This window comes from Bacillus rossius (genome assembly GCF_032445375.1).
Source record: "Bacillus rossius redtenbacheri isolate Brsri chromosome 4 unlocalized genomic scaffold, Brsri_v3 Brsri_v3_scf4_2, whole genome shotgun sequence".
NCBI lineage: Eukaryota > Metazoa > Arthropoda > Insecta > Phasmatodea > Bacillidae > Bacillus > Bacillus rossius.
The window spans coordinates 6,632,758-6,645,716 of record NW_026962011.1 but is presented as its reverse complement, the minus strand read 5'-3'; the positions used below and the strand labels follow the sequence as shown (position 1 = coordinate 6,645,716).

Here is a 12,959-nt window from a genome sequence, read left to right as displayed (position 1 = left end):
ATGCATAGACTAAATAGAATACAAATTTTAAGAAATAAAGAAAAATAATAATACATAATTATAATCTACTTTTAGGAATAACATAATTTTTACGCCTTTTTTTTTTGCCCCACTTTTATGTTTTTACACTGAATTTTTGCACTGCTTTTACCTTTCTTAACATCACTTTTGGTCAATTTTATTTACCAATTTTTTTTGGGTCCCTGGCTATAGTCTCAAATCACCACAATCAATAAGTCAATTACGTATTGTAAGTTTTTATCACACATGTACATCTTCAGGTTGATGGAAATTACAGTGCTAACTATATGTTCGGAGAAAAACATTAAGTTTAAAATCAATATTGAATGTTATGTATGCATATTTGTTGAAATGTCTTTTGATAATAATGTGTCTTTAAACACATCTTTAGACCAATATAACACGAAAAAACTTTTTGGTGGGACAAGAATAACAGAAAAATTGACTGAATTAAGTGCGTGGGAACTCTGTTAATTGGTCATTCACTTTTTATACAGTTTGTTTGCTGATGGATGTCATTGATATGCACAGGATGGGCAGAAGTTACCCAGCTATTTTGGTTTTTAGACCACACTTAAACTACACTTATTGCATTAATTACGGAAGCCTGTACTTTTACGCGAGGTAGGAAACGGGAGACGTAAGGTACTAGTAGCTTCAATCCCGCAGTAAGGGAGCATGTATATGTGAGATGTAGTGCCGTAATTTGCAGATCTCGTGGACGCATGCGCTGCGTCAGATCGTGATCAACTGCTACAAGTACCATGGCCGGGAGGACCTGCTGCCAGCGTTCAGCGAGGACGACGAAAAGCCCGGCGTGTCGGGGGGCGGCGCCGGGACCGGAACGGTGGGCACCGTGCTCAAGTTGCACGGCCACAAACTGCAGCCGGCGGGCCCCGCCCCCGGGGTCGTCCAGTCGACGGTCACTCAACTGACCGCGGCGGCTTCCCCCCTTGCCACCTCGGCACAGGTTTGCCGCTGCTGTCGTGTCGTGTTCGTGGCCGTGTTACGCGCCACCCGCTGCCCTGTTCGCCCTGCCTCCTCCCCCTCAGAACTCGGCATACTTGTGGGTGTTGGTGTAGTGCAGTGGAAGGAAGGTCCATCATGCGTCACATTCTCTAATCCAGCATCAATTGAGTTAAATTCATGATTCTGGCTGTTGAAGCTGGCATTACTGCACTGCCGGTGCTTTTAGTTTATATTTCCTTTCTATTTCAGTAGTGTTTCCTTATTTTTTTTAACAGGTTACATTTCACATTTTACATATGCTCATTTGGTGTGCAGTTAAAACTACAGTAGAACCATTTTTTACATACCCAGGATTTACGAATTCCCTTATTGAACATGTTTTTTTTACTTGTGCCGTAATCTTCCCTATAGTTTTGATGCACTACTTTCCCAATTTAAGCTAAGGCATTTTCCACAATTTATGGCATAAAAAGTTTAAATGGATCACTTAAAGTTGAAGATGATTATTTTGAAAAATAAATGTTATTGCTGTGGCCACCAAAGCTTTGTTTGCCATTATAAACAACCTTCATTTCCAAATTTTTTTATACTGTGTGTCATGTTAAACCGTACGGCCATAAACTAAAACTTTGATGACGTGAGCTTGAAAATTATGTTGAAACAATATGGCATCTTTTCGGTTTTATATATCTCTCCTTTAAGCTTTAATGTATTATGCATGAAATTAGTTTGTAAACGCAGTTGGTACATAAATAAACAGTAGATTTCTGGGCCATAGTTTAAAAAATTCAGTTAATTAACCAATGTAACAAATTTTTTTAAACATGGTGACTTCTTATTTGTTCCCTGATGCTAGTGTTACTACAATAAAATTTTTTTGGGAAGGTAGTTGGCAGCACTGAATTTCCAAACATTGCAACGGACCCATTGGTAACCTATTTCCTATTTGTGTTTCTAAACGTAAGCAATTGTTTGAAAGTTGTACTGTTTGTTTAATAGAATTATTTCCAACAAAAATTTTAAAATTTTAAAATGTTAACATGTGATTATACCCCAGTCCAAAGTTACTTGTATAAGAGAATTATACCATTAACACTGCGTTACACGAATTTAAATTTTACCATGGTTACACGCAATGTATCTACCAGATACATATATTAATAAACATCACTTATATCTTTAAAAAGTAAATTGTACATAATAGTAAACAAATGTTTGAGTCGACTTGCGAGTTAAAAAAATTAATTTACTCATTTGTTTACATGGTAATCATTACATACTTTAGTTATATAAGTTTTACAAACACTTATACCGTTTCACTTTTTTGTTACGGTATTTACTCAGATATTCGTTCAAAAGCTATATTCACTTATTCTTCTCGTCCCATATATGTTTCTTTTTGAGTATATTATATTTTGTTTATTCTTGTTCCTGTGCAATAATGAAACATCCCTCTTATGTTTTACTACCCATTTCAATTCTTTTTGATCACACACAGTTTATCTCGCAAATACAAGTATTTTTGGAACAATTTCATTTACCACAATAGCATGTATACATTATTGAAAAGTAAAGGAATACTGAATTATTGGTATAAACGATTTAGTCTAAAAGAACGATCGGCTAAAAACTGGGAAAATACAGTTCTGTTCGTTGCACAGTCTGAGCACACAATTTTTGCATGTTGCAGACACAACCACTTATTGCATTTTATGCAATGATATTTGGTAAGGCGAGTTTTCTTTGTGGTAAAACAAGGTTCACATCTTTTCCTCTTCCCATATTCTTCTCTGCCTGATTCGATCTTCTCCTGTTCATTTCGCCCTTGTAACCTCAGTTGCAATGATGATGGAATCCCTTTGGTACTTTGTGCTCGATGCTCTATATGCTCGGCTGTCAAATCTCGCACTAACTGTTTCAGAAACTGTCTCCTATATTTGCTTTCATTTTTGTTGCCCAAATAAATAACTTGAGCATTTACAGCAGCTGCAATATTCAACATGCTGTAAAAAACTACCATCGGCCAGCGCCTTGTATTTCTAGTAACGTTGTAAGTTGCAGTCATTTCATCCAAGACATCGACACCTGATTTGGTAGCATTATAAAACGTTATGATTTCTGGTTTCCTAAGGTCACCACTCTCTTCATCAATTGCTGCATTATAATGATGGCTTGACAGAAGAACAACTGTTTTTACCTGTTTTTGCACATATGACACTAAAGTCATTTCATTTCGAAAGCCAAAGATGCTACTTCGTGGCTCTCTATCTCTAGCAGAAACAAATTCAACAGGCAGCTCTCGCTTATTTTTCCTAATGGTGCCAACGTAACTAAGCGTATGTTTTTTCAACTTTTCTATGAGTTCCACACTAGTAAACCAATTATCACCAGTTATATTTCTATCACTACCATAAATATGTTCTGAAAGCCTCATGACAATTTCACTACCACTGTTGCCATTTTTGAATGGCCCATCAGGCTGCTGTCCAACATACACTTCAAGATTGCTCGCATAATACATTTTTGCATCCACCAGAGCAAAAATTTTGATCCCATTCTTAGCTGGTTTTGATGGGATATATTGTCGAAATCCACATCGCCCTCTAAAAACTTCCAGTTTCTCATCAATTGTTACATTTTCTCCAAGAGAATAGCATGCCTTACAGTTATCAACAAATTGTGTAAAAATGTCACACACTGCAGCCAATTTATCAGTTTTCTTTCTTAGTTCTCTTGTGTCCTTGTCGTCAAAGCGCATGCAGCGAATCAAAAAACAGAATCTGTTGACGGACATCACAGTACGAAACATCTCGACACCCATTCCATCTGAACTCCACAAATCTCTTACATGTAGCCGGTTGTTTCGCAGCAAACTCGCCAGGTATAGTAAGCCAATGAATGCTTTTATCTCTATTTTATTGGTATTCTTGCAGGCTCTTTCACCGAGAATATTTCCCCTTGATAGAATCTATGTACTGGTTTGTATGTTCAACAATAATGTTTAGCATAGAATCATCAATGATACAATACCAAAAATCCTCTGGTGTTTTGCGCCTACAGCTTTACCACGAACTCCTGTTAGATGAACAAGCAAGTTGTGTGATCTGGTTCTGGTGTTCCTAGCTGGCTCACGAGCACTCCATTTGGAATTATCTTTCCCTGAAAAGAAAGTGCATGAAATGGAAATAATTATTATAACACATGAATGAAAAAACAACTAAGAGTGCAACATTTCTCTATACTGGATAGTAAAGCAATGTAAAATGGTGAAATAATCTACACAAAAAATGATATATTGCAGCACATTTATTCAGTGACATAAAAAATAAAAAATTCAATATTCATTTTTCAAATTTTATGTTGCTACAGAAAAAAAAATTACCTGTATAAATAAAACTACCTACAGTGCCGTGGTTCTTCATCAGCTATACTCACAACAACTTCACATTCATGGTCAGTGTCAGAATTTTCCACTCTTTCTTCAACAAAATCACTATCTGAACCATACATAACTATCGCTAAAATTGTCATCTTCGCTATCGCTATCATCTGCGAACAACAAACGGTGCACTTCTTCGAGGTCTCTTTCTTTAAACAGGTCGAAAATACGACCAGTTCGCCCCATTGCAATTTCTTCACTCAGGTTACCTTTAAAAGATTTGTGCAATGGGAGTGCATGCCTTGATGTAAGTTTTTGGACATACGCCATTGCTAAGAACTTTTTCTGTTAAAGAAAAACTAAAAAATAAAATAAAGAAAGAAATAAATAAAAAAACAAAAAAAGGGGGAAAAAACACAAAATTAAGCAAACAATTGCTGTTGTCAACAAGGATATGAACACCACAAAATATTCCGTAACAGGAATATGGTCAACAAACAAAGAAAAACAAAGAAAAATGTACTAAGAGAACGAAAAAAATAACCACAAATGATGACAACACAAAAATATTGAACCCAAAATAATTCAGCACAACAGTAGAAACGAGACAAAAACACGACAAAACAAAAAGACAAACGAACGCAATAGTTTTACCAAAACAGAAACAAGCGACGTTTCGGGAACTGCTATCTGCTCCCGTCCTCAGGCAGAGACGCACATGGTACGGAAACACAGGTGCGACTGAGAAGGGGCTGGAAAATGAGGGTATTTATCAGAGAAAGGGCTACATCATGCTCAGCCAATGGCAGGCGAGCTGTCTCCCCATTGGCTGTGCACCATGGAGTTAAAGCGGATTGGTTATGGTAGGTTGAGTTATGGTAGGAACAGCATATGAAATCCAACAAAACACTCAAATCCACAGAAACTGAGAAACCTGCAGGAACCCTAGTCATTCCGTATGTTCAAGGTCTTTCAGAAAAAATAAGACGCCTGGGAAACAAATATGGACTTCAATCAGCATTCCGTTCTAAATCTACTATTAAAAGTATTGTTACCAAGGTGAAACCAGCCACAGAAAAATTACAAACTCACAACTGTGTGTATCAGATCCCCTGTGAATGTGGCCACATGTACATAGGTGAAACTGGCAGAGCTCTATCCACCCGAATGAAAGAACACAAAAACAATTGCAAGAAGGGTGAAACCCTAAAATCCAGACTTGCTGAACATACATGGGAAAATAGCCACAAAATTCTCTGGGAAGACTCCACACCACTCATACAGGAATCCGATAAAATAAAAAGGAAAATCAAAGAATCAGCCTTCATTATTAGCAATAAAAATATTTTCAGCCAGCAGAGCATTGAATTAAAAAAATATGTGGATCCCTTTGATAAAGATAGAAACATCCCTGCAGCACAAAACAATATCCAATACTCAACCTACCATAACCAATCTGCTTTAACTCCATGGTGCACAGCCAATGGCTGAGCATGATGTAGCCCTTTCTCTGATAAATACCCTCATTTTCCAGCCCCTTCTCAGTCGCACCTGTGATTCGGTACCATGTGCGTCTCTGCCTGAGGACGGGAGCAGATAGCAGTTCCCGAAATGTCGCTTGTTTCTGTTTTGGTAAAACTATTGTGTTCGTTTGTCTTTTCGTTTTGTCGTGTTTTTGTCTCGTTTCAACTGTTGTGCTGAATTATTTTGGGTTCAATATTTTTGTGTTGTCATCATTTGTGGTTATTTTTTTCGTTCTCTTAGTACATTTTTCTTTGTTTTTTTTTTTTTTTGTTTGTTGACCATATTCCTGTTACAGAATATTTTGTGGTGTTCATTTTCTTGTTGACAAAAGCAATTGTTTGCTTAATTTTGTGTTTTTTTTTTCTTATTTTTTCTTTTTTGGTGTTTTTTATTTCTTTCTTTATTTTATTTTTTAGTTTTTCTTCAACAGAAAAAGTTGTTAGCAATGGCGTATGTCCAAAAATTTACATCAAGTTCTTCACTGAGCTCGCACAACTACACGCAATGTATCTCTCAGATACAATACTGCTATCTACGTGCTGAGAAAAGGAGTAACTTGGGAACCCCCCTGACACCAAAAGCAGTATCGTATTCTGATAAGGTACCCAAAATATCAGTGTTGTAACAAGAGCCATTTAAAAATAAACTCAAGAAAACAAAGGCATGTATCTGTCAGATCGATTGCGTGTGATGCAGTGTTAAAAAGTGGACATTTAGAGATGATTCAATATGCTCATCTCTTGCCAAAGAACTAAATCTTTAATGTTAAACTTTGAACACAGTAAATTGTGAAATACTGCAAGACTGGATGTATTTATTGTTTTAATATGTGAGATAATGGTCCTGTTTGTATAAAAACTAGGCCTGTATGAATATCAGATTTTAGTTTGATTTGAATAGGAATTATACTTGAATTTGAATGGTAAGATTGAGCATCAGAATCCCACTAAAAAATTATTTTGACTTAATGTATCAAATACCGTATTTACTCGCGTAAAGGCCCCCCTTTTTTCCCCAATTTTTGACTCCAAAAAAGGGGAGGGGGCCTATACGCGAATTTGGAGGAAAAAATAGATTTTTCTTTTCAAGTTGTGCGTCTTTGTTCGAATGACGGGGGAGGCAGCGACGCGGCAGGAGGGAGAGAGAAGCAGCGAGTCCGCAGGGGGGAGAGGCAGCGCTTCATCAGGAGGGGGGGAGAGAGGCAGAGGCGTGGCTTAAGGCTAAGATCCTGAGTTTATCGCGAGCGGGCAAAGACACGCGTAGTTACCTAAGTCCTCAACAGAGCGCACTAGCAGTACGGGTGAACGATGTAGAGACGCGCGGAAAAGGAAGGGGGGTGGGAAAGAGGACGCTGTTCTCAGAATTCTTATCGCCCAGCGGGGAGTCATGTTTACGACCGGTCAGGGAGAGGGGGGTGGAGGAAGGGTGTACTCTGCCTCGGCTAGTATTAGATTTCCAATCCCTTTGCCTCTCTGTCCATGTCCCTCACACCCACCCAAGAATACTGAATCCTCAACAAAGCGCAAGAGAATAAATATTACTATTTTTGGTACATTTCAGTTAGAAACCCGTACGTAACCGAGTGCAACCCAAGGTAATTATAATAAATATTAATTTGGTGCACTACACATATACGATATACAAATTGTATGTTTTACTGTGTTGATTATGTGGCCAAAACTATCAGATTTGATCTCTTTTGCAAGAACGCTCGTTCACAGCTAACCACTACATTCAAATAAGTTGACCAGTAATGTAGTTTTCCTGCCCCCGTAAAAAAAAATATTTAACTGTGTGTGTGTACAACAAAGGTTTTGCGCTTCTACAAATTTTATTTCTTTACCCATTTTGTCACAGGTGTGTGCGTATGTGTATTACACAAACAGTTAAACGTTGACCACCTAATAGCATGACGTTATGTTGCAAAGCGGTATTATTTGCTATATTTTATATCTGATTAGGACTGTATTTTTCTGTGCAACTATATATACAGGCGAACTTTTTATACTATCGGAGAATTTTTTGTAGCTGAATATCTGTCTTCAAAATATTGCAGGTTATTGCAATAATTTTAGTGTTTTAAATGTATTATGTTTTTAAGTATGTATACATGAGGCTAGAGCTAGAAAAATGTTTGGTTTGCTTTTTTAGCTGACCTGCAGCTTGTGGCTTTTGATTACACTTCCTTTTTTATATGTGATGTTTAAAAACGATATTAGTAAATGTCCTGGCATTCGTACTTCTTGTAAAAAACATAATCATATTTTCGAAAATTAAGCTATAATTTAGTAATTTATTATTGCAATATAAATACTTGTGTATGTCAGTCGCGTCTGGTGAAATGAGGAGCTCCTTCACGCTATCCCTACTGGTGACGTCAAGCATCACTGGTAGTTCGTCTTTTATGTATAAACTGGAAGTCAAAGATGCTCGAAATAAACATCAGTTGTAACTAATAATAATAATAATTTAATTCTGAAAGGACCACATACTCGAAGAATCGCCTTCTCTACGCAATCAAACGTGTTGGAAGTAAAATATCTAAGGAGTAGGCTACACGTCATAGGTTGTATAAGGGAGCTAACCAAAGGATATTTTATCGTGAATACAGATAAAGTGATATTTTAAGAGTAGTAATTACCCCCTCCCCCAACACCACCCACAAACTGATGGATTTATTGACACATCTGTACATAAAAAAACACTGTTCCAGAATCTGCACCTGAATCGTCTTAGTGGGGAAAAGGTGTACATAAATTACAATCACTCAGGTTATACAGAAGGTAATCAACCAGAGTAAGTGATTAGGAGCAAGGAATACTAATGCAATAAATATGCCATTGATATAATTTAATGATAATTTTTACTCACGTTTTAGAAGTTGATATTGCTGAATAGCAAATTTAAATTTTAAAATATTGTAACAATGAAAAATTGTGAACCAATAAATATTTTTTGCTTAGTGTATCATTTGATTATGTCTTAAGACAAATGGAAACTAGATATTATGAGTACGAAATATTTTTTTAAGTAATAAAATTTACATAATAAAATACTTACATTCATACAAAATACAAATCTTTTTCTTAGATATACAAGTATAACTACAATTCATTTTCGGCCAACGAACATATAGTTATGCTTTGGGCCCTGATAATAATACATAATTACATTTTCACTTTTCACCAAAAGTACCTACATGAGGCACAAAAGTCAACAAATCTTAAAACACAATAAAAATATATCCGGTCTACATTATATTTTAATACAAACACCAGTACAATACTAATTTTAACTGAACATTTTTTGGATATATGCATAATTTTATTAAAATTAATCAGAAAGTAATGCAGTTACATGTTTGCAACCTTGCGTCTTCACTTGCCTTTGACGAATCCGGATAGGTTCAATGTTTAGCCAGCCGAAAAAGATGTTTAGATTTTATTTTTAAACGCATGTGAAATTAGTCCTTTTTTTTTAACACTTCATCGCTGTCACGTGAACTTACGGCAACTTACATTATTGTTTTACTTTTGTTTTGTAGTAACGATTGGTAGGCTAAATATGTACATGTGTTTGTCAATTTATTTATTTATACCAGTCAAATACAAAATAAATGATATTTATTTTACGACCTCTTAAATTATTTAAATGATATATAAAATATGACCAAACATTTTTCAAATGAAAACGTATTTTCAACTGGAAGTACGCGAGAATTACACAGATTCATTTACTTGCGTATTGCATAGCATAATTCACGTCCATTTTTGACAGCCTTGCGACGTCACTTCCAAAGTATATACAAGTATATTCTTCAGGCGAATTCGGACACGGCATTATAATCTGCCATTATAGGCTAGAAGACGTGTTCTTACATTTGCTTGGAGTTTTAAATTATTTTTTTGAAATAATAAAGGCAATTTTAAAGTTTAACTCCATTGCAGAAACACTTACGCAATATATTTGGTGGTTCTCTGCAAGTGTATTTTGTGTTTTATTCTAGTTCGATAATGAAGTCAATCGGAATTTATTGACTTTTTTTCAGATTTGTTTATACATTAGATGTATATAAATATAAAAAATTATGTAACAGGATGGATCTTAAATGGTTTGAACAGTTATCTATAATGACTTAGTTGGTTTGTTCATTAAAAGCCTTTCTTTTTTACTGTTCAAGTTGGATTCCTTTATAACTCAAAAAAATTATCACGTAACTAAAAAAATAATGAAAGAGCTTAGTTCTGTTCGTATGTAGGTGTTAATTTTATGAAAATAATGTAATACAATTTGTTCTCTAGATAAGTAGATTTAGAAGTAAGGCTTCATATTTCAGTCGTTACCATGGTACGACTTCCGGAAATGTTTTAAATATATTTGTTTTTACAGAAGGTACCGGAGCTTGCAGGTTGCGCAGAAAGGAATTGTATTGTTTGTGAGAGTTCTCTGTTGGTAGTAACACATAAGATATATGTTTGATGTTCTGTTTCCAACTCATCGTTAACTAAATTTTACAGACTGATAATTATTCTTTGATTTAAAATCTAAGTTATTTACAGTGTTTAAAATATACTTTCTTGCGTTTAAGAATATTTCGTTTTGTTTGTATGATGTTTGAGTCACCCGCAAAGATGAGATAGTTATTTTATACTGCTTCTTTCGCGGTTTTTTAATTTTAGTCTTGACAATGGGGAATGAATTATTCAGGCTGTGATAAATAGATAGATTATGCTTTATATCATTAAGATCAAACTCTTCTATTTTTGTGCATTTGATAGTATTCCTAGTTTAGTTAATTTATCCAACAATATATTTAAACAATCGAGGCCTTAGATGCTTTATAAAAAAACTCAATTGATTCATAATCAGTTGCCGTGTATAGATTTATTTTGTAGAAAATAAGCAGTATGTGTTTTAGTACTTACAGTTGATGTAAAACCATGTATTAAATTTGAAAGTATGTTGTGCTTTTCATATTTAAATTATCATACAATGATCAAATATTTTTTGATATAAGTAAGGACACCTGTATTTCGCGAATACATCTCGTGTCCGGCTATTTCACACATAACTGTAGCTTTTTTCTTAGAGGTTTGGCGAATTGTGGGCGTGCAGCAGTACGGTAACTACGTCCTCATTGGCCCCGTCAAGTGCGGGAAAACAGCCTTCACCGACCACAGCCAATAATTAGAAGAAAAATCTACAGTGTTTTGTAAAATACCTTGACACGAAATGTATTCGCGAAATACAGATGTCCCTAGATATAAGCCGTAATTGATCTCGGACGATAATTTTCTTTACTGGTATTATCACCTTTCTTATGCAGGAGAATAGTTTTTGTAGTCTTGTGATACCCATTCTGAACGAATTCCAATAATGGAATATGTGTTTATTATAATAAATTTGAAAAAGAAATTATAAAAAATTACAAATTAATCTACTGCACATAAATCACAGATTTTAAAAAGCCAAAATTACTATAATATTCAAAATATTACAGAGCGTGCCATGTAGAAAACACGGACGCATGTTGTTGTCTAAATGAAATAAATAAAATACAAGTCTGCGGCTTTAAAAACCAAAGAAATAAAATGTTTCATAAATATTCAACGGTTATAAGGGTACAACCATTCATTACACTGATAGGACATAGTTTTTCAGTACATCATACTGATTCCAAACCAGACACACATATATAAATAATTTGTGTTACACTTCAATTAATTTGGCCATGATTTAAACCTGATAAATAAACAATGCAAACAAGCGGAACTGTACAGAGTATCTTCAAATAAAATCTGGGCCAAAAGTAAATCTATATTTTAGTGCTCAATACAATTCAAAGGAAATGGAAGATTTTTTGTAGTATTATAAATGATCATACAAGGATTGCTGATTTGGTTTTGTATTAATTTTGAGCGTAAAACTACCCCGAAAATATTGCCATCGTAAACATTACTATGAGTCTGATTGGCCATGTTGGTGATATGCACGATTTTCAAGGCTGTCTCCCGATATTATATGATATGTGTTTTATTTTTTATACAAAATGAAGCACGAATATGTTTTATATTTCTTGTGTGTGATACCAGTTGCAAAGACTTTGCAGTTGGATTTTATGGGTAGTGAATCAGTGGTATAAAATAACTTCATTTATTTTTTCCCGATAACATATTTTTGACATTAGTATAATTTTATCACTCGCCAAGCAGAGAACCTTATTTTTTTTGGTCACGAAAAAAATTGTTTGTATTCAATATCAGCTAATAACTTATTATTGCTTATGTCATCAAATACATTTACAGTACTGTTCAATTTGTACAAGCATGAGAAGTAAACAATAATTTCTGCAACAGCGTTCTTCCGAAAGAAGGTATACACCGATTTTAAAGGTGCGTGCCTATTTCTTAATTTTATTTCTTTAATAATTAGAAAATAAAAATTGGTACTTTTCCGAATTTCCTCATTGAGGCTGCGACCCAAATTTCAAGTTTCCAGCCCTTTTGGTAGTGGGTTGGAATTTGTATTGGCCAGTATGTGAGCGAGGGAACTACTTTTTGCATATTCGAGCAATTCAAAATTTAGGCCCTAAAGTTTAATTATAACAATTTCACGTAAACTAGATAGCTCAAAGGCTGGTAAAACAATATAATTTTATTTCATATAATTCTGTATCAATTTCATCGAAGTATTACACACCCATTTAAACACATTTTATATACATAATAATTTTACTTCAGCAAGGTCTTCGGTTTCTTGTAACACAAATAAAATTACCTAAAAAAATTACGGGAAATACTTAAAAAAGTTTTTAAATTGTAATATTTGCCAAAGAATTTAAATAAATCTAACTGCAAATGTAAGAACACAGTATAAAGGTCTTTAAAATTGTATTTTGGAAAATTACCTGAATTTTTATTTGCTAAAACTCCTCATTTCACTTGTTCAAAAGTATTTACATGTATACATATGCGTGCGTGTGTGCGCGCACGTGGAACTTATGTTTCTAGGATCATTTATAGTTGCAAATAATGTAGCGGAAGTTAAATTGAAAAATATATAATTC

The 12,959-nt window shown here is 34.7% G+C and overlaps 1 protein-coding gene across 16 annotated transcripts in view; it reads left to right on the top strand.

Annotated features, from left to right (window-relative positions):
- Positions 1 to 12,959, top strand: part of LOC134542455 (DNA-binding protein Ewg-like) — an 88,794-nt gene that overhangs the window by 45,023 nt on the left and 30,812 nt on the right. For 10 of the 16 annotated variants that reach the window (XM_063386731.1, XM_063386737.1, XM_063386732.1 and 7 more), the window contains exon 6: positions 719 to 868. In XM_063386731.1, coding sequence (XP_063242801.1) covers positions 719 to 868 — 150 coding nt within the window. Of the gene's footprint in view, positions 1 to 718; positions 992 to 12,959 lie in introns of all 16 variants that reach the window. The other 6 variants (XM_063386730.1, XM_063386739.1, XM_063386729.1 and 3 more) reach the window with 3 other exon arrangements.